Source organism: Chenopodium quinoa, unplaced genomic scaffold (assembly GCF_001683475.1).
Source record: "Chenopodium quinoa cultivar QQ74 unplaced genomic scaffold, ASM168347v1, whole genome shotgun sequence".
NCBI classification, from domain to species: domain Eukaryota; kingdom Viridiplantae; phylum Streptophyta; class Magnoliopsida; order Caryophyllales; family Amaranthaceae; genus Chenopodium; species Chenopodium quinoa.
In genome coordinates this window covers 9666395-9690187 of record NW_018743292.1, presented here as the reverse complement: position 1 = coordinate 9690187, position 23793 = coordinate 9666395, and the positions used below count along the sequence as shown (strand labels likewise).

Below are 23793 nucleotides of genomic sequence, written 5' to 3'. Positions count from 1 at the left end.
CCTCTAAATTTTCAAAAGCTAATATTTCTAGCTTTTGATCCTCCACCCTCTAAATATTATCACTGTAACATGTAATCGCATTTGTCTCAACATATTTTCAATTAAGCAAACACACAAGACACCCCATTTCCCTTCGTATCATAGAAATCATAGTACCTCCATATTTTTTTTAAATGAAAGATTTTGATCTCCATTTTTTTTTTTTAAGGAAAAAAATTTTGATCTTTAGTATCATTCACCTAATCCTCTTTTACTATTATTATTGATTTTTTTTATTTTAAGAACACTATTATTATTGATTTATACTTCATATCTCTCAATCTCCTTACTTTTAAGAGATTATAAACGGATAAACCTGCACTAAATTAACCTGTGAGAAGTCCCGTCCCACTGTATACCGTGAGTCGACCCATCAAATTATATATGGACGTATGGTCGGTCTTGCCTTCCCGTGAAACAATACCGGAGCAAGCAAGCAAGCATGAAAGCAGGAATACAAGGAAAAGCAAAACGGATAGAAATCTCCTCCCTCCACATGTCAGGCCTCCAGCTGCTTGCTCCCCTGTTAGAGTAGGAGAGAGAAATTGTGGTGATTGTGAAAATCGTGATGAGTAACCGATTAATTCAAAAACTCCCAATTAAGGTAATGGATTCATCTTTATCCCTAACAATATTGTTGATAATCGCCCAACTTTGGAGGCATAATAATTGTGGACAAATGCGTCAAATATATGGGTTTTTTCAACAACCTACAATAGAAAACAACCCCATTAAATTTCGCAAATAAATTTGTCTCTGCCAATTTTCTGTTTTCTTTCTTCTATCTATGGATGATTCTGAAGATGCAAATGTTGGGTATGATTTTTTTTCCAACTTATTTGGTCCTAAATTTGATTTTTTTTTTTTTTGCAAATTTTGTTGATGGGTTTTTGCTGAATTTTAGGTTTTAAATTTTGCAGATTTTTGTGATTATCATGCATATTTATAAGATTCTGAAAATTGGATATTTTTTAGGTTGGCTTTTTAACATGGTTTGAGTAAAGATGATGTATGTTTATGTACATTCATGAATTTGTATAAGAGGTACCAATGACATGCACTGAAGAAGATTTAATGAATTTTTTCTGGATTTCTGTAAATGTAGGTTGTTTAAGAAAGTAGATATGGTTGTCCTCATGTCCTGATGCTTTGTTGGATTGTACTAGTTAATGTCTTCAGTGAGATAGCATCCCGGGGTGGTTACATTGTGTCGAACCCTTGTTGCCTCAAACTCTTATACTTGGCGACAGTATGTTTAGTGTAAGGCTAGCTTAGTTGTACTCTAGACAAGTTTGAGACAGGATGGAGTGATAAAATTGGCGATTGTGTCATTGTGTGTTTTGTGTAAGGCTAGCTTAGTTATAGTCTAGACATGGTTGCTTGAGACTGGAATACAGGATGGAAGTAATAAATTGGCGACAATGTGTTATGTGTAAGGCTAGTCTAGCTGTGTTCTAGACATGGATGAGACAGGATGGGGGTAATAGAATCACTAACTGTGTTTTGTGTAAGGCGAGCTTAGTTGTACTCTAGACTAGGTTGAGACGGGATGGGGGTGATAAAATCCTCGGTCCACCTCACTGTGTTGTCCTTAGTTCTTGGGGCCTAATAAGGTTTTGATTACTTTGAGCTTGTGTGTGTTAGTTTATTTTTGCATTGCTATTTTTCTTCTTTGCTCCTGTGTACAATGTATGACTTGATACATTTTATCAGGTGAGGAAGGTTAATGATGTTGGTACCTCTTGATATATGATAGAGCACAATCTAATCAGGTTATCTATTTGGTACAATCCGGTCTTTTGCCTTTTGTTTACAAACAAGATTTATATTTGGCTGAGAATTGAAAATAAGTTACAGATGCTCTACATGAGTACTTCTGTACCTACTTTGGTTCTTTGAGAGCAAAGGCCATCGATTCATGGATTACTATTATAATCTTTTTTAGGTGAACATTTGCTGAATGATTTTATTCTCAGGGGACAAGAATAGTAAAATTCAGATTATATTCCTAATATATATTATGATTACTGGATGTAATTCGCAGATGGCCTTTTATTTTCTTCTTACCCCTCTTTCTGGCTGCAATTTGTCATTACATCTCTTTTAAATCTATTACTTTGGCAGAATAGTTGTGTTGTATCCATAATCATGTGCCGGTGGGTCAGCCTCTAGATTAATTTGTTTGATTATGTCAATTAACATGACTTGTTTAAAGACTTCTACTAACACAATTGAAAAGGTGAAATTAGGACCTCTCCCACTTCTCCCCTTCACATACTTGAGTCTTTGACCTTAAAAATAGGCCCATTAGGGTTCAACTGTTTGTTTCACTGCGTGAGTCGTATTGCACATTCTTCTATTGAGCTTGGTTTTTAATTGCTTACAATTCCATAAATCTTGTGTCGCTTTTTTTTTTATTTTTTTTATTTTACCTTTGTCTTTTAAAAATGATTTCACTCATAAACTTTTGTGACTGTGTTTTCCATTTAAGTCTTTGTGTGATATGAGTTGACGTGAATGTAAAATTTGGCTTTTGTACATTAAGTTTTCAACTTCTTTTGAAACTAGCCCCTAACTTTGCCTGACCTTCGAAGACATTTGATATTTTTCTCAGAGTCCATGTATACACAGTACACAGACTTTGATATTTTTCCTAAATATTTGGTTTGTGCTACTGGATTTTATGTTTGTGCTGTTTTGTCAATTGGAATTATTGTTTCTGTTTTTGTTCTTGATCTATGTCTAGGAATTTCTTTTCTAACCTTTCTCTAAATTGATGTCTCTCTTTGTTTTCCACACTTTTAGCTTGGTTAGCAAGGTTGCTAAGAAAGTGCCAGCAGTGAAGCCTCTTGTAAGAAGCAGGACTTTAAATTCCTTGTTTATACCTTCTGGTCAAGGTAGCATCAATCTCTTTCCCGCATAAATTCATAACATATATTTATTTCCTGGTATCATATGTAATATCCTGTTGTGATGTGATTGGCATTTAAATACAGCTTTGAGACCCTTAGATATACAGGACCTAAATGATGGTGATTTGCCCAGAGGAGAACGGGAAACGGGTAAAAATAAATTGGATTCTGAAGGAGATTCACCAACAAAGGCTCCAGCTATCTGTTTACCTTCCAAACCTCAATTTCGATGGAAATCCCTTTTTAAAACATGGAGAAAAAAATCAACCAAACACTTATCAAGTAAAGCTTCTGTAAGAAAGATACGCAATATAGTGGGAAAAGGTGGAGACGATGAGCCAGTCCCAAATGTAAACGCTGATATGTACAAGATGAAGGCTTCTTGGATGGTCTTCTCATTCTCTGAACTTCAAAAGGCAACTGACAACTTCAGCCAAGGTCTTTGCCTTATTTAACACTTATAATCATTAAAAATGATTATACATCCCTCAAAAAAAAAAAAAAAAATAAATAAATAAATAAATTATAATACAAGGAACTTGAAGTACTTGATTAAAACTTCGAGAAGTTATGTGCTTGTTATATACTTATACTTTCACATGTTTTGCCATGACCATGCAGATAATTTGATTGGAAAAGGTGGCTTTGCAGAAGTTTACAAGGGATGTTTAAAAGGAGGACAGCTGGTTGCCGTCAAACGCTTAACCACATTAACACATGAAGAAAGGATTACTAGCTTTCTTTCCGAGCTTGGTATCATAGCCCATGTGGATCATCCTAATACAGCCAAGTTAATTGGCTATGGAGTAGAACGGGGACTTTACATTGTTTTACAATTGTCTTCACTCGGGAGCCTGGGGTCTCTTCTTCATGGTTTGTGAGAATTTCCTATTCTTAAAACACAATGGTCAAAGATCTTTATAAAGATTTCTCCTATATAATTTCCTTTCCTGCTCTAGCAGGTTCAAGGGAAATCTTAGAATGGAGATTAAGGTATAAAATTGCTTTGGGGACAGCTGATGGTCTTTTGTATCTTCATGAGGGCTGTCAAAGGCGAATTATTCACAGAGACATCAAAGCTGATAATATATTGCTTACAGAGAACTATGAGGCTCAGGTATTTTGTGGACTCCAAATCTGAGATGATTGGTTGCCATAATCATCTCTCATTATCAAATATGCCGCTGTTTGAGATAAATGAATAATCGTCTCCTTGTTTATGCCGGTATAATAAATTGATAATTTGTCTTATATGCTTCTATCCAGATATGTGATTTTGGACTTGCTAAATGGTTGCCAAGACAATGGACTCATCATAACATATCCAAATTCGAAGGCACTTTTGGGTATGTGAGTTCAAGATCCCAGTTGACAATGTCCATTTTCCTCGTCCAATATTTACTCTCTTTGATGGCAGTTATTTTGCTCCTGAATACTTCATGCATGGGATAGTGGATGAGAAAACTGATGTCTATTCATTTGGGGTGCTGCTTTTGGAGCTTATCACGGGGCGGAGAGCTTTCAATAGTGAAAGTCAAAGCATTATGCTATGGGTTTGTTTCTACTTTTACCACCTCTTTGTCCAATGCTTCATAGTTCATACTGTACCTTATACTCCCTCTATTTCAAATTAATGGTTACACTTTACCATTCATCAAGTCTGAAGAAATGAAGGGAAAGTAAGAGAGAAAAAATGAAAAAAGTGGAATTTAGTAAAAAAAAAATAGTAGTGGATGCACGTGTAATGGTATGTATATAAAGGGTATGGAAATTAATGTAATAATGTGGGTCACATGTCTTAAAATGTAAAGGTAAAGTGTAACCATTTTTTGAAACAGCTTAAACAGGAAAATGCATCCATTATTTTGAAACTGTAATGATAGAGTGTACACTATAACTTTGGATATTATTACTCTTTCTGCTCAGGCAAAACCTTTGCTCGATGAGCATGACCTGAAGATGCTTGTTGATCCTATGCTTGGTGTAGATTATGATAAAGAGGAGTTGGATTGTATGGTCTTGACTGCTGCCTTATGTACACAACAATCTCCAGTGTTACGGCCCCGAATGAATCAGGCACGTAAAATTTTATTAATTGTCTGGTTTGGCCACATGATTGGTTTGTCTTCCATAAGAGAATACAAGGACCTGATGGTTGTTTAGATTAGCTCTTCTATTTCTCACTGCCTGCTCTATTGGATGACTATTATGATTTATTTCACAATGTACTAGCTGTTGTGAATTGTGATTGTGACATACGAAGCAGATTTCCTTGCGATGACTGCTGTTGTGAAATTTGCTTGATTCATCTAAGTTTGTTCTGACTGAAGAATTGTCTGATTAATATTGGGGCACCCTAATTTCTTTCGGTGATGATTTAAGTAATCAAATTAAGCATGGCTAGATTAGCAAATTTTACCATGTATGGCAAGATTATGGGGGCACCCTAACTCCTCCCATCTTGTTACTATGTTTATATCCTAACAGCATTCAACATGGCAAGATTAGCAAATTTTACCATTTATGTTCTTGTGATTATAATGAATCTAAAGTTGAACTTAATTCCATGGTATGTGCATTGCGATTGTGAATTGGGTCATGCAGAATGTCCTTATTTAGACAATTCATATCCTTCTCTAGTTATTTTTTCATTGGCTTTTCTAATTTCTTTGTTCATATCAGGTTGCTATTCTGCTTAAAGGGGACAATTACTATCCCAAGAAATCGATAGGTACCCAAACACAGACTCTGCGTAGAACATATTCAGAAGAGCTCTTGGATGCCAAAGAATACAACTCAACGAAGAAACTTAATACCCTGCAACGCCATAGACAGGTTGCCTTTGCTTCCATAGAATGACAAAAACCGGAGTGATGATCAGGTACCATAACTTGTAATAATTGAACTAAAAAAAGTTTGGTTGGAGGTTCAGAATCCAGGAAGTATGTACTCATTACTCAGCCATCAAATTTTAGTTAAATTGGGAAATGATGGCTCGATATTATAGGAAATCTTAATGATTTCTATCCCTTTTTTTCATTTTTTTTTTCCTTGATCGTTGTTGTGTATTGTTCTGTTGTTCATGTTCACCTCAGTTACTGAAACTGAAAGTGTATATATCAGAGAATTGTGAAGAGAGCATGAATACAAATTCTTATTAAAAATTCAAATTCTGCTCCCAAATAATAACTACCTCCTTTCTCTTTAGTTATCATTATTTTCCTATTTAGGTAATCATAAAATACTTGTGAAGTTTCTGATATGCTTAAACTTTACATCATGTCTGAATTCTGATGCAGACTTGTAGAGTATATTTATACAGTTAATAGCGTTTTACCTAATTATAGATTTATAGCAATGTAAAATTTTAATTTTTCTGTCGTGGTAATCATTCCATAAGACTAAGCAATGTAAACCGGAGAGATGTTTCCTCCAAACAAATGTTACGGAGTATGAAACAATTATCTTATTTTCATAACTCGTACATTTCATATTTGTAGTTACGGGAGAGATAAAGACAAAAATAAGGACATAGTCGGGAATTATGTAGGGCGATTTGAGCTATGTTGGGTGTTATTTAACAACCCCAAATTAATATTCCTCCCTTCCTCCCATGTAGAAATACTACGTATACAAAGTATATTGACATATAATGCGAAAATTATGGATACCCGGTCTCGATCACAAGTTTTCCCCCTCCTTAGGAAACATGTAAAATTCATCAGCATATGCTTCCCTAGTTCCCCTTGGCATTAATTACACAAATTATTCTTCAGAATCACATAAATGCAATCTGAGAGTTGTGGTTGGCTTCTAAAGGGACGCAACTTTTGTAGTATTGCCAGAAGAAATAAAAACTGTGAAGCCGAATAGTTCGTTTGTTAGTTTGTGACATGTAAAATAGAGTCCATATATTAATAGCCATAATTTTGATTTTTCGGCCTGAAATTGAAGCCTGTTAATTGAGATTGGGACCCATTTTAGGCCCAAGGATTATTAGGCGTAATCATCATCCCAAATTTAGGAATAAAGTACAAATTGTCATGTTGGATACTTGGATGTAATTAGCTTAGGGTAATTCAAGTGATTCATGTCATTATCTTGTGGGGCATATTACCTTGATTTTTTTCTTCTTTTGAAAGTTTAATTATGAAAAGAGTTACGCTAAATGGAAAATTAATTAAAGGAAAAATTGTCCGGAATAATCCCATTTTTGGGGCGTCTGTTAAAAATAATCTCAACTTTGAGTTATTTTTAAATAATCCCACCTTTGATATCGATCCGCTCAAAATGGTCCCAACCGGTCATGTGACACGTGTCGGCCTGTGATTTGTCAAAACAATATAAATAAAATAAAATAAATTTAAAAAAAGTTAAAAAAATTTTAAAAGAAAAAATAAATAAAATTAATTATTTAAAAACCACCACCAGCCCAAGTCTTCCCTACCGCCCCTGACCCCCACTCTCACCAGCTCCAGTCACCCAGACCCCCAACCCCAGCGCCGGCGACGGCGGCGCGCCTGAACCCCCTCCTTTAAACCACCAAACACCTTCGAAAAATAAATAAAAAATCACCCCCCACTAGCCTAACCACCTATCACGACAGCCCACTCCCACCAGCCCAAACGCCTGCCGGTCCCTCAGCGCCGGATTGGAGCGACGTGTCGTGCTGCTCCGACCGTCATACCCCTCCCCTTGAACGCGCCGACCGCCGTATCCCTCTCCCTAAACCACCAAACACCTTTGAAACCTTTCCCCGTCCCGATCCCTACCTCATTACCCCGCCACGTTTTCGGCCCTCTCCTCTTCCCTTGTCCCTTTTCCGGCCCATAAAATCATCTCGTCATCTCCGTCCCGATCCCGGCCCCTCCCTTTGCCTCGATTTCAGCCGCCCAGACCACCTATAGGCGTTCAGCCTCGATTTCGGTCACTTAGACCACCCACAGTCGTTCGGCCTCTGTCACTCTCCCTTGCCTCAATTTCTGCTGCCCAAACCACCTACAATAGCGACGACGCAAGCTCCAATCTGATGGTTGCTGCAATTTCGGCGATCAAGTATTGCGGTGGCTAGGGCTGGTAAGGGGTGCCTGGCTGACTTTAAAATTTTAGACAAATTGTACGGTGACATGTGTACTTTAAACTCAAAAAACAAAAAAAAAGAAAAAACAAATAAAATCCTTTTTAACAGGTAACCGGTCATTTGGGACCATTAGGAGCAGATTGGGGTTAAAGGTGGGATTATTTTTAGCGGACGCCCCAAAGGTGGGATTATTCCGGACAATTTTTCCTTAATTAAACTGTGAATTAAGGGGTTTTTTATTCACAAAATATAATGTACTAATATAGCCATATAATGATATAAGTATGAGACACTCCTTGTTGATCTTTATTATAACTTATTTGAATGTATTCACCCATATATATCTAAACTTGTTTTTCTTGAATCAATAAAATAAAGTAAACAAAACATGGTCTAACAACTTATTTGAAATTTAAACATTTAATTAAATGGTAAATAGTTAAAAACATCTAATTCTCATGGTAACAAATTACTGAAAAACTTGTGCAATGCACAAATTAAATACTCCCTCCGTTAATTTTTATTTGCAACTTTGGGGGGTTTTGCGGTTCACGAGGCAAAATTTAAGGGGCAAACATTAGTGGGAGTAAATGAAAGTAATTAAAGTGTTTGGAGAGAGAAAGTTGGCCCACCCACTAGCAAATGAAAGTGATTAAAGTGTTTGGAAAGAGAAAGTTGGCCCACCCACTAGTAAAATTATTAAAATCAGAATTTTTAATTAAGGGTAAATTTGTAATTTTCAGGGTTTTTGTGTACTAAAAATAGAAATAAAATAGAAAGTTGCACATAATGGTTAGCGGACTAAAATGGCAAAAGTTGCAAATAAAAATTTAACGGAGGGAGTAGAAAATTTACTACTTTTTTTTTTTTTTGAAAGAAACGAATGGCGTGCCTTATATTAATAGATTATCCATCAATACATATGGGGAGGCCTCACAGGGACTATGATTATCCCAAACTTGTTCAAAACCAAAAGACACAATGCACAACTACTTAGGCCTTTGTTCTTTGGACATGTTCCAATTCTGTCAAGCTCAATTTATTATTATTATTATTATTATTATTATTATTATTATTATTATTATTATTATTATTCGGCTTAGCTCATTTCAGTTTAGTTCAGTTCATTCTAATTCAACTCAAAAAAATAGGGTCTTAATCCATACTAAAATAGAGCTATAATATACCATACGATCATAACTTTAATGCTAATTTTGATATCCCTTAATTGACAAACAATATCTAGAAATATTTTGCAATAAATGAAGCAATATACTTTCTCTGTTTTATTTTTTTTAATTACAATTCACTTTCACAGCACGTACTTCAAGGAAGAAATTAGGTAATGTAAACGGACAAACTAATCAAATAGTTCATTCATGTTCACCTCTTATGCATGCTATCCCCTAATTGACAAACAATACCTAAAAATATTTTGCAATAAATGAAGCAAAATAGTACTCATAGTCTCATAGATGATAAATTTTCGAAGAAAAAATGAGTAATTATTGAACTAGGCAAATGGACCATGGCATATGCCATATGATATGGTATAAATAAAAATAAAATCGTAAAGATTAATTAGTTGGAAGTTGGTACACGTCAATGAAGATTGAAGAAGGGGTAGTAACTACGAGTAGTAAGTAATTTGGTTTACAAACTTGTATGTGATGTTGTTTGCTTGAGCATCTTTAATTTTATTTGTTTAAGATATTCTCATTCCCTAATATCCTACCGTGACGTATTTCTCTTTTTGTTTTTATTTGTGGTGCTGGCCCTGCTGGGACTTCGTCTTCCTTGCTACGAGCCCATTTTCCCCATGTTTCGCTAACTCGTCTATGTTGGTATATTATTTTATTTACTTTCTTCGTTTTTATATTCTAACAACAGTTTGACTTTTACTCTATATTATGAGTAGTTATATAAAATACTTTGTACTTCATATTTAATTCTTGCTTATAGTCTAAAATTTAAATATTTATACTTTTATAATCACTACACATGATTCCATCACTTTTCTCTCTTGTCATTATCGTTCAACTAAAAAATTCTATGCAAGGCTTACCTTCTAATGTCATCTCGTTAAATTTTACTAGCAGCTTTTTGGGGTGAGAGTTCGCTTATCTTTTCTCCTCTCTTTTGATGACTCATAAAAGATACTCCCTCCGTCCCATAATACATGAGACGTTGGATTTTTTTATTTTTTTTTACTATTCATGCATTAGATTTGACCATAATTTTTTACTAAGATAATAAAAATATATTTTATCATAAAATATGTTGTTAGATAGATATTAATATAAAGTTTCATAATATAATTTTTAAAGTAATTTTCATTAATATTTAATTATATAAAAATAAAGTCAAATTAGTGCATTGGCATGTGTGCAATATTTGACTGTGTCATGTATTATGACAGAGGGAGCAAGTTGGTTTAAATATTGTTCATTTCATAGTAATATCATGTTCATTATTAATATTTGTTATATTCATTTTTATTAATTTGGTCTGGTGTCCATGCGTACAACGTTCTTTATCAGAAAAGATAATGTACATTATATTTGTTTATAATATACAATTATTTATTAACTTTATGTTATTTCCATATGTACATTATTATATCATATAATGATATTTTTTGAATCTTTTAATAAATTATTTTAAATGTCCATGTTCTTTGATGATAAGTTTAATGTACTTCTATAGTCACATAATATTCATTGTTTAATGGTTAATTAATGTATTGTTCATTATATGATAGTATCATGTTCTTTATCAATAACATGGAGGTCCTTATTAATATTATGGATGCTCTTTAGATCTAAATGTCCATCATTGTCCCAAAAACTTCTCATTAACCTTCATCATATGAAAGGTAGCTTAGTTTTATTTTCTGTTCTATTTGTCTTCCGTTTTCTTTCGTAGTTTGTTTAGCTTTCTTGTTCTTTTGGGACTTGCCCCTCGTGTGCACCAAAAAAACATATGAAAGGTGATAACACTATTAAGATTCTATTCTGTTCACCTTATTTCACTTATTATAATTTTTAATAACTTTTAATAAGATAAGACATGGGTCAATTAAATTCTAATAGGTGTTATCAATACAGTCTAATAAAGATTGAGTTCACATATATTAAGATAAGATAAGGGTCAGGGCTAATAAGGGTTTTTTTTTTTTAATTTATATATATATATATATATATATATATATATATATATATATATATATATATATTCATTGATAGAAAAGTCATACGACGACATTTACAATAAAGATTAAAACTAGCAAATACAATATAATTGGATCAAATGCGTAGTATTCTAATTGGGCAAAACCACTATCGTTGGAGATGAGATCTGACATTAATGAATACCCTCTTTTCGTTTGTATACAACCTTCCACAAGGGGTCTTTCAATCTATTGTAGTTTTGAAATCAAACAAAATTATGCAATGGATCGGATCGTAGATGTAGAATTGACCTTTGTCGTGATATTACACAAATCCTCATTAAAAAAAAATCATTTTTTCCCGCAAGATTAAAAAAAAAGCCCCAAACCCTCACATGGAGAAACAAAAAATCGAATATATGGGTAGATATGACCTAAAAATTCGGTAGAATAACTCTCTAATAGAGAGAATGGGGATTTATTATAAGCATAAAACAAAAACTAGCTACTATTAGGCCCTGTTTGGTTGGTAGCGTTTTAGATTGCAGTTAGCGTTTGGACCAAGTCAAAATACTAGTAGAAAAAAATACGTGTGTTTAGTAAGGTAGCGTTTCATGTAGCGGTTAGTGGTAGAGGTAGCGGGTAGCTTTTGAAAAATTTCGTTTACTTTTTAAATATTATGTGTTTCGGGGTTTTCTGATGTCCTGCGGGAGAGTTACAATTCCGAGACTGGAACCGGACGCCTGTACCTGCAAAATAACGGAGACTCCTGAGAGCTCCGCCTCCAACGGTCAAGTTAGTACCTGATTAAGGAGTAATTAATACGGAAATTAAAGTAATAAGATCTCTCTAGGTGAGAGTGTTTAATGTTGGTAATCTGCGTCGTTAGCGAGATTAGCCGGTTATTAGTGTTCCGTAATGTTTCTGTTCTTCTCTTGATTTCTTGATCTCTGGATTGCTTAATTAATGAGGATTAATTAAGTATTTATAGCCTTGAGAAGCGTGCCACTCTCTAGGTTTAGGGTAAACCTAGGGCTGACCGGGCCTCTAGACAGGATTGGGCCTTGTTGGCCGGTTTTCCCATTTGGCATGGGTGGACACGTGGTGTGTCTCAATTGGTCCGTAGAGGACGTATCTGTGATTGACACGTGGCAGGCTCCTATTGGCCTTCGTGAAGGACACGTGGCGGAACCTGGTTGGTCCACTTGTCAGACGGTGATTGGTGGATAAAAATCCCCTAATCATTTGCCCCTCACAGGTGGCACGTGACTGGTCACGTGTCGCCTGTGACAGATGTCGCACGGTGACAGGCGACGGCCTGCTACAGGTGTCACCTTGCAAACGGCCGAGAGATTTTCCCGCCCAAATTTTGAATTTGGAAGCGACCTTTCGCCTTCTCACCTTGCCTATATAAGGAAGTGCTGACTTCGGTCATTTTCATATTTGAGAACTTTGCGAGAACATTCGGACCCCTGAACTTGCTCTGACATTTCGGACCTTTTCTGCCTACCGCCTGTTCTGACAAGCCGACTGCACCGGACTTCCAGAACTTCATCAACCGTCACTCGTTCAGGTAACTCAGTTCTCTTACTCTTAATTTTCTTTTTATTTTTTGAAATGGCACCACGGAAGCACACGACACGACCTAAGTTAGTGATCAGCCGGTCACCGGGGACGGCTGAATCTAGGACTAGGAGTGCCGCCTGCCCTTTTCTGGACCCATCTTTGCCCTTTATACAAAGTCCGACTGTATCTGTGTCTATGCAGAACGTGATGGCCAGAACAAAAAAGACTGCTATGATATCAAACTCAGACGGCTCCTCCCAAAGGGTGCTCCTTAGTGAAACATCTGACCAGGCGCCAGATGTAGAATTGAAACGAGGCGGCTGCCAAGCCGACAGTTCTGAGAGAGGGGCCAAGGTGGTCCCTTCCCATCTTACCGTTGACATGTCTAATTTTCCTCCTGCTCCTTCTAAGGGAGAGGAGGCGGGCCCCTCTGGGAGAGGGGAGGAGTCGTCCTCTTCGGACTCGTCAGAGGACGAGTCCGAGTCCAGCTCTTCTGGCCACAGTTCTCCAGGCTCAGAAGAAAGACATAGCCGCCTACAAGAGGCGAGACTTTCTCATGCAGTTGAGAAGGGGGACAATTGGGCGGAGCCGTCCGCCTCTTACAGAGAGGAAAACGCCCCCTACTACTGCATGGTACCCCGGGGCCGGATCGCAACCATGCAAGACAACGTGGCGAGCTTTATTGCTAACCACAGAATGGGCCCGGAATTTTTACTGTTCGTGCCGGATCCAGAAGACACTGTCGTCTGGCCGGCTGGTACCAGCTATGATGACGGCTGCTTTGGCTGCTATGTGGCGGCCATCAAAGCTGGACTGCGCTTCCCATTACATCCGGCTGTTCAGCGGATTTTAGATGGGTATGATTTGGGGTTATGGCAGTTAGCCCCCAACTCTTGGGTAAACGTACTCGGCTATGTGGCCGGGTGCGAAATGTACGGGGTGGAGCCAAGCTTTGAGGCTTTCGCCCACATGAACTATCTCAGCCGGACCCCTAAGTCGGGAGGTACCGGCTGGTATCAATTAACAAGCCATAGGGGTTACCTCATGACGAGAGGTAAGGCGAACAAATGGAAGGATTGGCGGAACACCTTCCTTATCATTGAGGGTTCAGACACGGAGCTGAACCAACGTTTTAACAGGTGGAATAGGGATCCGCCTCTTCTCGCAGGCGGCCGCAGCATGCCGCCTGTTCCCCCAAAGGCTAAAAGAGAGATCCTAGACAAAGGACTCTTCAAAGTAGAGACTAGGGTGAACCCTACTTCAGGGGTACGAGAGCAAGTACCCCTAAACTGCGTCCCGAGCTTCAAGTGGCTCTATGACGAGTACTTTTTGGCCGCCTGTGGCCTCAGCAGTCGGTGCTCTAGAGGTAGCCGGCCTGACAAATACTCTGTTTTTTTTTTTTTTTTTTCACGCCTTGTTTACTTGGGATCTTTACTAACTTTGCTGTTTATTTTTTGCAGCTGACGCCATGAGTAAAATAACAGCATCCAAGACTGCGGCGGCCATGTTGCGGGCCTCGCTCATGCAACAGTCTTATGCCGACTCCCCCAACAAGGGGGCACCCTTGGTAGGCTTCGAAAACTCTTCCTCTTTTAGTTGTCTTATGCATATACTAACTCTTTTTGTTTTCAGTCTGGCACTCCAAGGGCTTCTTCCTCGCAACAGCCGGATCCCAACGCCCGGAGGACGACTGTTGCAAGCTCTCCTGGGTCTTCCAGGAAAACAGTGGCGGCTAAGAAGCAGCCGGCCACTTCTTCTAAAACCCCGGCGGGGCCGCCTAGAAGTATGGACAATTACTTGTAAAAACTTATACACTTGCTTCCTTCTTGACTAGGTCTAACTTGCTTTTTTTACGCTTGATGCAGCCGGCCCTCAGGGGCTTGACTTGGTAGAGGTAGCCAAGTCCATGGTCAAAGTAGTTCCTCCATCTGAAAGGGAGGCGGTCAGGGGTGCCGACACCCTTGACCTTGATGGGATTTCAGGGGTCCTTGCTGAGGTATACTTAGCATATTTTTGAGTATTTGAGTTCCAGGACGCCTGTTTTTTTTTTTTTTTTTTTTTTTTTTTTTGTACTTAGGCCCTGCTCCGAGTCAACAGCCTTCGCAAGCCGATTGATCGGAAAAAACAAAGAGGTAAAGGCCGCAAAAGCTATGGCCGCCTCCAACTGTGATAAGGCAATGTTTCAAATTGCCCAAAATGAAGTACTGACCATTGATCTTCTTTATTATCAGGCGCAGGCTACCGCCGCTGTTCGGGCTCAGTTAGAGGCGGCCCAAAAGAAGGTTGACGAGCTGGAGGCGACCGTCACAAATCTTAAGGCCGAGCTGAAACCTCTTCGCCAAAAAATGCACTCTTACGAAGCCATGGAGAAATCTTTGGCCAACGTAAAAGAACGCCTGGTGAGCCAAGAGAAGAGTCTTACCCAAGAGCTCACGGAAAAGGCCGAGCAAGAGAAGAAAGAGCTCGTCCGGGAGATGGTGGAAGACTCCGCTCAAATCCAGCGCATGACCTGGGGCCGACTGTTCCCCAGTGCCGACTTTGCCTCATGGGAAAGAACGTACCGCCAGTGTTCGGAAACATATAATCAACAGATCCTGGCGGCTGCTGAAGAAGAGGCATTGGAAGGTACGTTGGAGGAGGAGGAAGAGCCGGTTGTGGCGCTTGTGCCACTTGGGGGTAAGGCATCAAAAGAGGGTGCAGCTAAAGCCGAGTCCAGCAAGAAGAGTGCTGACCAGGCGGCAGCTGCTAATACTGAACTGCCCCTTCTTAAGCTTTAAGTATTTTTTCCACGGCCTGCGTGCCGTTTGCTTTGTAATTACCCGGCCAGGGGGCCGGGGTTTTGAATATTCTGCTGGTCTTTAATGACCGGCTTATTTTTAATCAAATTTTTGTTTTGATTTAAATTTGTCTAAGTATTCCATATCTAATATCCCTTTGTTCACTAGACCGACTGTTGTGTATGGCCGAACGTTAAGACAGGTACAAATAGTAAGTACGCCGCCTATGCCCCTGGACGACTGGTTGTCTGTTTCCAGGATAGACGATCAGTCGGCCATTTATTCAATCGGTATTCGAACTATTTATTCAATTGGTCTGACCAAGTAAATAGTATTACCTAGTCGCCAAGGAATTAAGTAGGATAACAAGCGGCGGGTGCCGGTTGTTTCCCTTTATTGCCAATGTTGGCTTTTAACTCGTAATTTGTTAACCTAGCAAGAGTAGTGGTTGAGAGCCCCTGTTTATTAAAAACAGGTGGACGACTCATACCTTTTAGGCTCCATACTAAGTTTGAGTGACTATTAAGTTAACATAGGAGTTACTTAGTCTTCGTCACAATCTAGATTGAGTAGTAGAGGTACCAGGCGGCGTAGGCCGGCTAGACCCCTTGATTCGCCAATGTTTGTTGGCTATTAACTTAATAGGTACCCCCTGCATTTATCCCAAGTAATACAGGCGGTCATCTGACTCAGATGTCAACTGCTACCACTGGTTTGGTTAGTGATAGAGTTATCCTTGTCTCAAAAACGGCTACGTGGTTACCCTTGGGGACAGTCGTATAGGTGCCGTGTAATTAGTTTATAGAACAATGTTCCACCCAAAAGGGAGCTGCTCTCTGCGACGAATTTCATCCGGAGGGATGCCGTCGGACGCCTGCTATGATGTTGGGACAGGTCGTATTAGTTTTGTAGATTTGATCAGGTGGCTTGGCGCCTGGTCTGATCATTCGGCCGGTGGCCTTGGTAAGTTCTTGGTGAACGTAGGTGCTAAGTAAAAGAAGGGTAGCCGCCTGTTAGGCACAGGGTCGGCCAGGCCCTAATCTTTTTAGCTAAGTATTGTGAGTAAAATACTCAATGGAGAGTAGCCGACTGTAAAGGAACAGACGGCATGCCCCTCTGAAGATTGAGTGAAAAACTCAAATGGAGAGTAGCCGACTGTAAAGGTACAGACGGCATGGCCCTCTGAAGATAGAGTGAAAAAACTCAATGGAGAGTAGCCGACTGTAAAGGTACAGACGGCATGCCCCTCGTAATACAAAAATTGAATAGTAAGTGCAAACTTTATTAAGTAGCTCTTTACTTTACATCTTTCAGAAGAAATATTTTTTAAGGTTATCTACATTCCAAGTTCGAGGCAACGGTTGTCCGTCTGGTGTTTCCAGACGGTAGGTACCGTCCCTGACTTCCTCATAGATTCGATAGGGTCCTTCCCAGTTGGGAGTTAGTTTGCCAGACTCATTAGCCCTACCAACTGCTTCCATTTTTCTAAGTACAAGGTCCCCTACTTTGAGTGGACGCCTGTGTACTTTTTTGTTGTATGATCTAGTCATTCTCAGGCGATAGATCTCATGGCGCAAAACAGCATTGCCCCTCTTTTCAGGAAGTGAGTCTAATGCCAGGCGCATGGCTTCCCAGTTTGCCTCTTCGTCATACAGCATTACTCGAAGAGTCGGCTCGTAGTGTTCTATTGGAAGAACAGCTTCTGCACCATAAGTTAGGAGGAATGGAGTTTCTCCAGTCGCCCCTTTTTCAGTCGTCCTAATGGCCCAGAGAACATGCAGTAATTCATCCGCCCATAGGCCGCCTGCTCGTTCAATCTTTTTCTTGAGACCGTCTGAGATGATTTTATTAAAGGCTTCTACCTGGCCGTTTGCTTGTGGACGGCCGACAGATGCAAAGTAGTGTGCAATTCCTTGGTCTCCCAACCAGCTTTTGAGAACAAGCGTCTCAAATTGGGGACCATTATCAAAAACCATAGACATGGGAACCCCGAACCGAGTGATGACGTTTTTCCAAATGAATGAAATTACATCTTTCGTCTTGATTCCCTTTACAGCCTCCGCCTCTACCCATTTCGTGAAGTAGTCAACGGCAACAAGTATATACCTTCTGCCGCCTGTAGCAGGCGTATATGGACCCAGAATGTCCATGCCCCACTTAGCAAACGGTAGTGGGCTGTGAATGGTAGTGAGGTCAGTAGCCGGACGGTGAATTAATTTGCCAAACCTTTGGCACTTGTCACATTTTTTCACCATCTCCATTGCATCTGCTTCCAAAGTAGGCCAAAAGTAGCCCTGCCGCCTTGCCCTTTGAGCAAGCATCCTACCACCTATATGTGAAGCACAGTAACCAGAGTGAAGATCATCTAGTATCTCTCGTCCCTTTTCAGGAGTAACACACTTTAAGAAGGGTTGAAGGTACCCCCTCTTGTGAAGTTCTCCCTGTATCATTTCAAAACAGGAGGCTCGTTTTTTCAGTGCTGCCGCCTGTTGAGGATCATCCGGCAGTGTACCGTTTGTCAGATATGCCCTGATTGAATCCATCCAGGTTGAGCTTCTGTCTAGGATTCCAATAGGGTTTTCCTCGATGCTTCTCTTCTCCATTACTTCCCAAAAAACAGTTCGAGGAGTATCGGAGGAGGCGGATGATGCTAATTTTGACAGTGCATCTGCTTGGTTGTTTTCTGACCTCGGCACTTGGATCAGATGGAAATCCTCAAGGGAGCCGACTGCTTGTCGGACCGCCTGTAAATACTTGATCATGGCCGGATGGGTTGCTTCGTATTCGCCATTGTACTGACTCACTATCAATTGTGAATCAGAACAGGCGTCTATTTTTCTTGCCCCTGCCGCCTTGCACATGCGGATCCCGGCTAGTAAAGCTTCATATTCTGCCTCATTGTTTGAAGCCTGAAAACTGAAGCGTAGAGCATACTCGAACCTGTCGCCCTCTGGAGATTGACATACGACGCCTGCTCCACAACCATTTGAAGTAGAGCTTCCGTCCACATATACCTTCCAGACTTGGTCTGGAACTAGAGAGTCAGGAGGACGAGTCATCTCTACAATAAAGTCAGCAAAGGCTTGCCCCTTCACTGCTTTTCTAGGCTCGAAAGTAACTTCGAGGCTCTGTATTTCTATGGCCCATTTGATCATTCGTCCTGACGACTCCATGATGGTAAGGGGCCGCTTGATTGGTTGGTCGGTATACACGACGACTGCATGTGCCAAAAAGTAGGGCTTCAATTTTTTAACAGCCATGAAGAGTGCAAGACCAAATTTCTCCACTAGGGGATACCTCAACTCGGCATTTTTCAGTACGTGACTGACAAAGTAGACCGGGAGCTGACAGCCGTCCCTTTCAGCAAGGAGCACAGCGCTTAACGCATGATCTGAGACGGCCAGGTACATGTAGAGATCCTCTTTGGGCAAAGGGCTGACCAGCCTCGGCAAGGAATGCAAGTGAACTTTTAATTTCTGGAAGGCGGCCTCAGCATCCGGCCCCCATTCAAACCTTGCCTTTTTCTTAATTGCCTGGAAAAAGTATAGGCATTTGTCGCCTGGTCGGCTTAGGAATCTCCCCAAGGCCGCCAGACAACCTGTTAACTTCTGAACCTCTCGGACGGTACGAGGCGAATGCATGTCAATGACCGCCTGTACCTTCTCAGGGTTCGCCTCTATTCCTCTCTGATTGATAAGGAATCCGAGAAATTTCCCAGACTCAACTCCAAATACACATTTCTTGGGATTGAGCATGACATGGTGCCGCCTGAGTGTGGCGAAAGTTTCTCGGAGGTCCGTCAGATGATCTTTCTGAAGTTTAGTCTTGACAATCATATCATCAATATATGCCTCGACGTTTCTCCCAATCTGATCAAAGAACACTGTGTTTATCATTCGTTGGAAGGTAGCCGGGGCATTCTTAAGACCAAACGGCATGACCGTGTAACAGTATAACCCCTGATCAGTGACGAAGGCCGTCTTCTCCTGATCTTTCTTCCATAAGGGAATTTGATGGAAACCAGAATAGGCGTCCATAAAACTCATCAAGGCATGACCCGCTGTTGAGTCGACCAGGTTATCAATTTTAGGCAGAGGGTAACTGTCTTTGGGGCACGCCTTGTTCAAGTCTGTGTAGTCTACACACATTCGCCAGGTGCCATTCGGCTTTTTAACAAGCACCACATTTGCAACCCAGTCTGGGAAGTAACATTGCCGAATGAACCCTGCATCAAGTAATTTTTTGACTTCGGCGGCTGCCGCCTGACCTCTTTCTTCACCATGGTTCCGCTTCTTTTGCCGTACCGGCTTCTTTTTCGGATCCACAGCGAGTTTATGTACTGCCAGATCAGGACTAATGCCTGGCATTTCATGGACTTCAAATGCAAAGATGTCCTTGTATTCTTTCAACAGGTTGTGAAAGTCGTCACCAAGGTTTCTCATAGCAGTCGTCCCAACTTTGACTGTTCGGTCAGGACGTGAGTCGTCTAATATCAGGTCCGCATGCTCACCAGCCGGCTGAGGGCGGAACTCATCCGGCCGCTCCTCTGCCAATGATTGCTATTTTCTTGCTTTTCTTGCGGACTCTGTCTGGGACGCCTTTCTCTTTTTGTCGCCTGTTTCTTGAACAGGCGCACTCTCCTTGACATTGTCAAGGTCTGTTTTTTCTCCACTTGACCCAGTGGCCATAACAGTGGGCTTGACATCCGAGAGATAGCACTCTCGGGCCATCCTCTGATCTCCCCTTAGGGAGCCGACTGTTCCATTATCCCTCTCAAACTTAAGCAGCATAAGAGACGGGATTATAACAGCCTTGGAATTATTCAGGGTTGGTCGACCCAGAATCATGTTGTAGGCCGAGAGTTCCTCTACTACTAGGAACCGGACTACCATGTGTCGTCCTTCCCCTTTTTCGCCCAGGCGAATGGGTAAATCTACTCGTCCCAGTGGGTGGACGACTCCTCCTCCAAACCCTATTAAAGGGTGGGAGGCCGGATGTATGCAGTCCGTCTGATATTTCAGTTTTGACAGACATTTGATGCTGATGAGATCTGAGGAGCTCCCGGTATCTATGAGGATTCGGCCAACTCTCTGGTTGGCCACTTTACATTCAATAACGAGAGGGTCGTCATGCGGCCCCCTTACCCCTCCTAGATCCTCTTCAGTGATGACAATCTCAGGAAATGTATATTTGGACGGCCGTTCTTTACATCTAACCGCCTTATATTATCTTTGTTGCCCCTAATAGTGGGGCCGCCTCCTGAGAAGCCGCCTGCAATGGTGTAGACGACTGCATCATCTGTATCGGAACTGTCGGCCTGTTGATTCTTTTTGGCCGACTGCTTTTTTAAGGAAGTGTTCCCCGTAGATTTTTTGACATAAGTGTCAAGATCACCTTGCTCAGCCAAGCGGTCTAGGTACCGCATGAGACTGATGCAGTCATTGGTGTGATGACCAACGTCATCATGATAAGCACAGATTTTGTCTTGGTTCCGGTTGTTTGCAGAACCCTTCATGGGGAGCGGCTTCTCAATTGAGAACCGTCCCTTTATTTCTTTTAGGATAAACTGGTTATCCTTGTTAAACACATACTTTGGGGAGTATGGTTTGAATTCTTTTTTCTTTTTCTGGGCCGGCTGTTTAGAGGAATCAGCCGCCCAGACCTCTTTTCTTTTCTCATCTTTATTGGACGACTGTTTCTGTCGTCCCTCTCTTTTGTCGAACCTTTTCCCGTCCGACTGTTTTATCGTACACAGATCAGTCGCCTGTATATAGGCTTCTGCTTCAATCAAGGCCTCTTGAAGAGTCGCCACCCTTTTTCGAACTAAATCAAATTTGAAGGTAGACCCGTCTTTGAGACCTCTAAAAAAGTCAGTATAAGCTACCTCATCCGGTAACCCTTGAATCTGTATTCTCATCAGGTTGAACCGCCTGATGTAAGAACGAAGCCCCTCCTTCTCGCCCTGCTGAATTGTTCCCAAATCAAGGGTCGTTTTCTTCGCAGGGATGTTCATAGCGAAGTTGGAGGCAAATAAGTAAGCAAGCGTCCTGAAGCTGTTTACACAACCAGTCGGCAGGTTGCCGAACCATTGCTGTGCGATTCCCTTGAGAGTCGCTGGGAAACACTTGCACCAAGTGGGATCATCCAACCCTTGAAGGTACATCAGGTTGGTGAATGCCATCAGATGGTCTTCTGGATTAGTAGTGCCGTCATAGGCGCCTACTAGTACATTTTTTACTTTGGCCGGCTGAGCGGCTTCAGTAATTTCCTTGGAGAAGGCCGACGGCTGTTCACCAAGTCTAAGCAGCCGTAGCTGCCAGTCCATAGGTTGGACGTTTTTTGCTGCAGGTCCACCAAATGGAGGTGGCTGCATAAAGTACTGTTGTTGCGGCACAAATGGTAAGTTTGGTACCGCCTGGGCACTATGAAAGCCGGACTGACGGGAGGTGCCGCCTGACTGACTCTCATGGTACGACTGAGTATGCCTCATCGAGGCATTTCGCAAACTGTCTTGAAAATTTGAAGTAGAAGCCGACTCTGACAATCGGTCACTCTTCTTCTGCTCTAGCAGTAGCCGAGCATCTGTGAACGTTTGCTTTGACCCGTCCGCCTGAATATGACGAACCGGTTTCCTATTTCCCGTAGGATAACGGAGTTTTGTGAAATCAAGAGCAGGTGGCTCCCGCTTCTTGGATTTAGGATGAGGAGTCGCCTCTCGCCCTTGAACTGGCTTCCTCTTCAGTGAAGTGGAAGGTTTTTTGGCCGACTGCTATTTGACTGAAGCAGGCGGCTTTTTGTTGATCAACTCCTGAATCTCTCCCTTGAAGTCCCTCATGAAGGTCATGAGTTCGTTCCTTGTGATGGGAGCAGACCCATTAGTTGGCTGTTGCCGAGCAGGCGGTGCGCCTGCTGGCTCGCTTCCTGTTTGAAGATGCTCCCGTTCCCTCCTTTCGGTATGACGGGTACGTCGGGCCCTTAGGGTCCCGTCTGGAGCTGTATGAGTTTCCACTTCAAATTCACTTTCGGTATCATGGTTCGACTGAACTTGAGGGTCGTCTAGGGGACGCCTCTCTTCTGGAGTCGGTACAGACTTGGATGCCATCTCTGAAGTACTCTCCCCACAGACGGCGCCAAATGTTTCGGGGTTTTCTGATGTCCTGCGGGAGAGTTACAATTCCGAGACTGGAACCGGACGCCTGTACCTGCAAAATAACGGAGACTCCTGAGAGCTCCGCCTCCAACGGTCAAGTTAGTACCTGATTAAGGAGTAATTAATACGGAAATTAAAGTAATAAGATCTCTCTAGGTGAGAGTGTTTAATGTTGGTAATCTGCGTCGTTAGCGAGATTAGCCGGTTATTAGTGTTCCGTAATGTTTCTGTTCTTCTCTTGATTTCTTGATCTCTGGATTGCTTAATTAATGAGGATTAATTAAGTATTTATAGCCTTGAGAAGCGTGCCACTCTCTAGGTTTAGGGTAAACCTAGGGCTGACCGGGCCTCTAGACAGGATTGGGCCTTGTTGGCCGGTTTTCCCATTTGGCATGGGTGGACACGTGGTGTGTCTCAATTGGTCCGTAGAGGACGTATCTGTGATTGACACGTGGCAGGCTCCTATTGGCCTTCGTGAAGGACACGTGGCGGAACCTGGTTGGTCCACTTGTCAGACGGTGATTGGTGGATAAAAATCCCCTAATCATTATGCATGTATTTTTACAGTATTTTAACATTTCAACTGCTATTTTTTACCAAACACTCATACTATTAACTGCTTACATTATTGACAGTTAACCTTTACTCACTACTAATTGACAGCTACTCACTAGTCTAACAGTTACCCGCTACTCGACCGCTAAAAGCTATCTATTACCGCTAATTTTGCCAAACAGGACCTTAGTTAAAAAAAAAAAAAAGAATCAGGAACTTACCATCAACCAAAAGGTTGGTCGTAAGGTGGCAGCCTCTAGAACAACAAAAAAAAATTTAGGGCTAATAAATTCAAATAAGATAAGTTCAAGACTAATTAGTTAAGATAATTTAAGATTATTGAAATTTAGGTGAAATTAAACACTACCTAAGTACCTAAGTCAGTATGGGGCATGGGCATTATCTTAGAGTACTTAACTAGAAATTATAATACAAACACTTCCAATGCATGAGACATTTCAATAAGAAGAGATGAAGAATGAACTTTTCAACCCCTTTTGAACTCACCAACACAAATAGTACATGTCATTGGTAGTAAAATCATT

At 41.0% G+C, this 23793-nt stretch overlaps 1 protein-coding gene across 1 annotated transcript; it reads left to right on the top strand.

The window, feature by feature from the left end:
- Positions 1-826: 826 nt before the first annotated feature.
- On the top strand, positions 827-6261 carry LOC110735916 (receptor-like cytosolic serine/threonine-protein kinase RBK2). The gene is made up of 9 exons (XM_021916091.1): positions 827-855; positions 2845-2936; positions 3036-3389; positions 3573-3824; positions 3914-4068; positions 4218-4297; positions 4369-4504; positions 4878-5027; positions 5634-6261. Exons 1-9 carry the CDS (start codon positions 827-829, stop codon positions 5808-5810), a joined length of 1425 nt encoding a protein of 474 aa, XP_021771783.1. The 3' UTR covers positions 5811-6261.
- The last annotated feature ends 17532 nt before the right edge of the window (positions 6262-23793 follow it).

Coding starts and splice junctions, on each gene's coding strand:
- LOC110735916 (XM_021916091.1), top strand. CDS start 827: ATGGATGATTCTGAAGATGCAAATGTTGG. Junction 3,825..3,913: donor CCTGGGGTCTCTTCTTCATG/GTTTGTGAGAAT, acceptor CTGCTCTAGCAG/GTTCAAGGGAAATCTTAGAA. Junction 4,298..4,368: donor AAATTCGAAGGCACTTTTGG/GTATGTGAGTTC, acceptor CTTTGATGGCAG/TTATTTTGCTCCTGAATACT.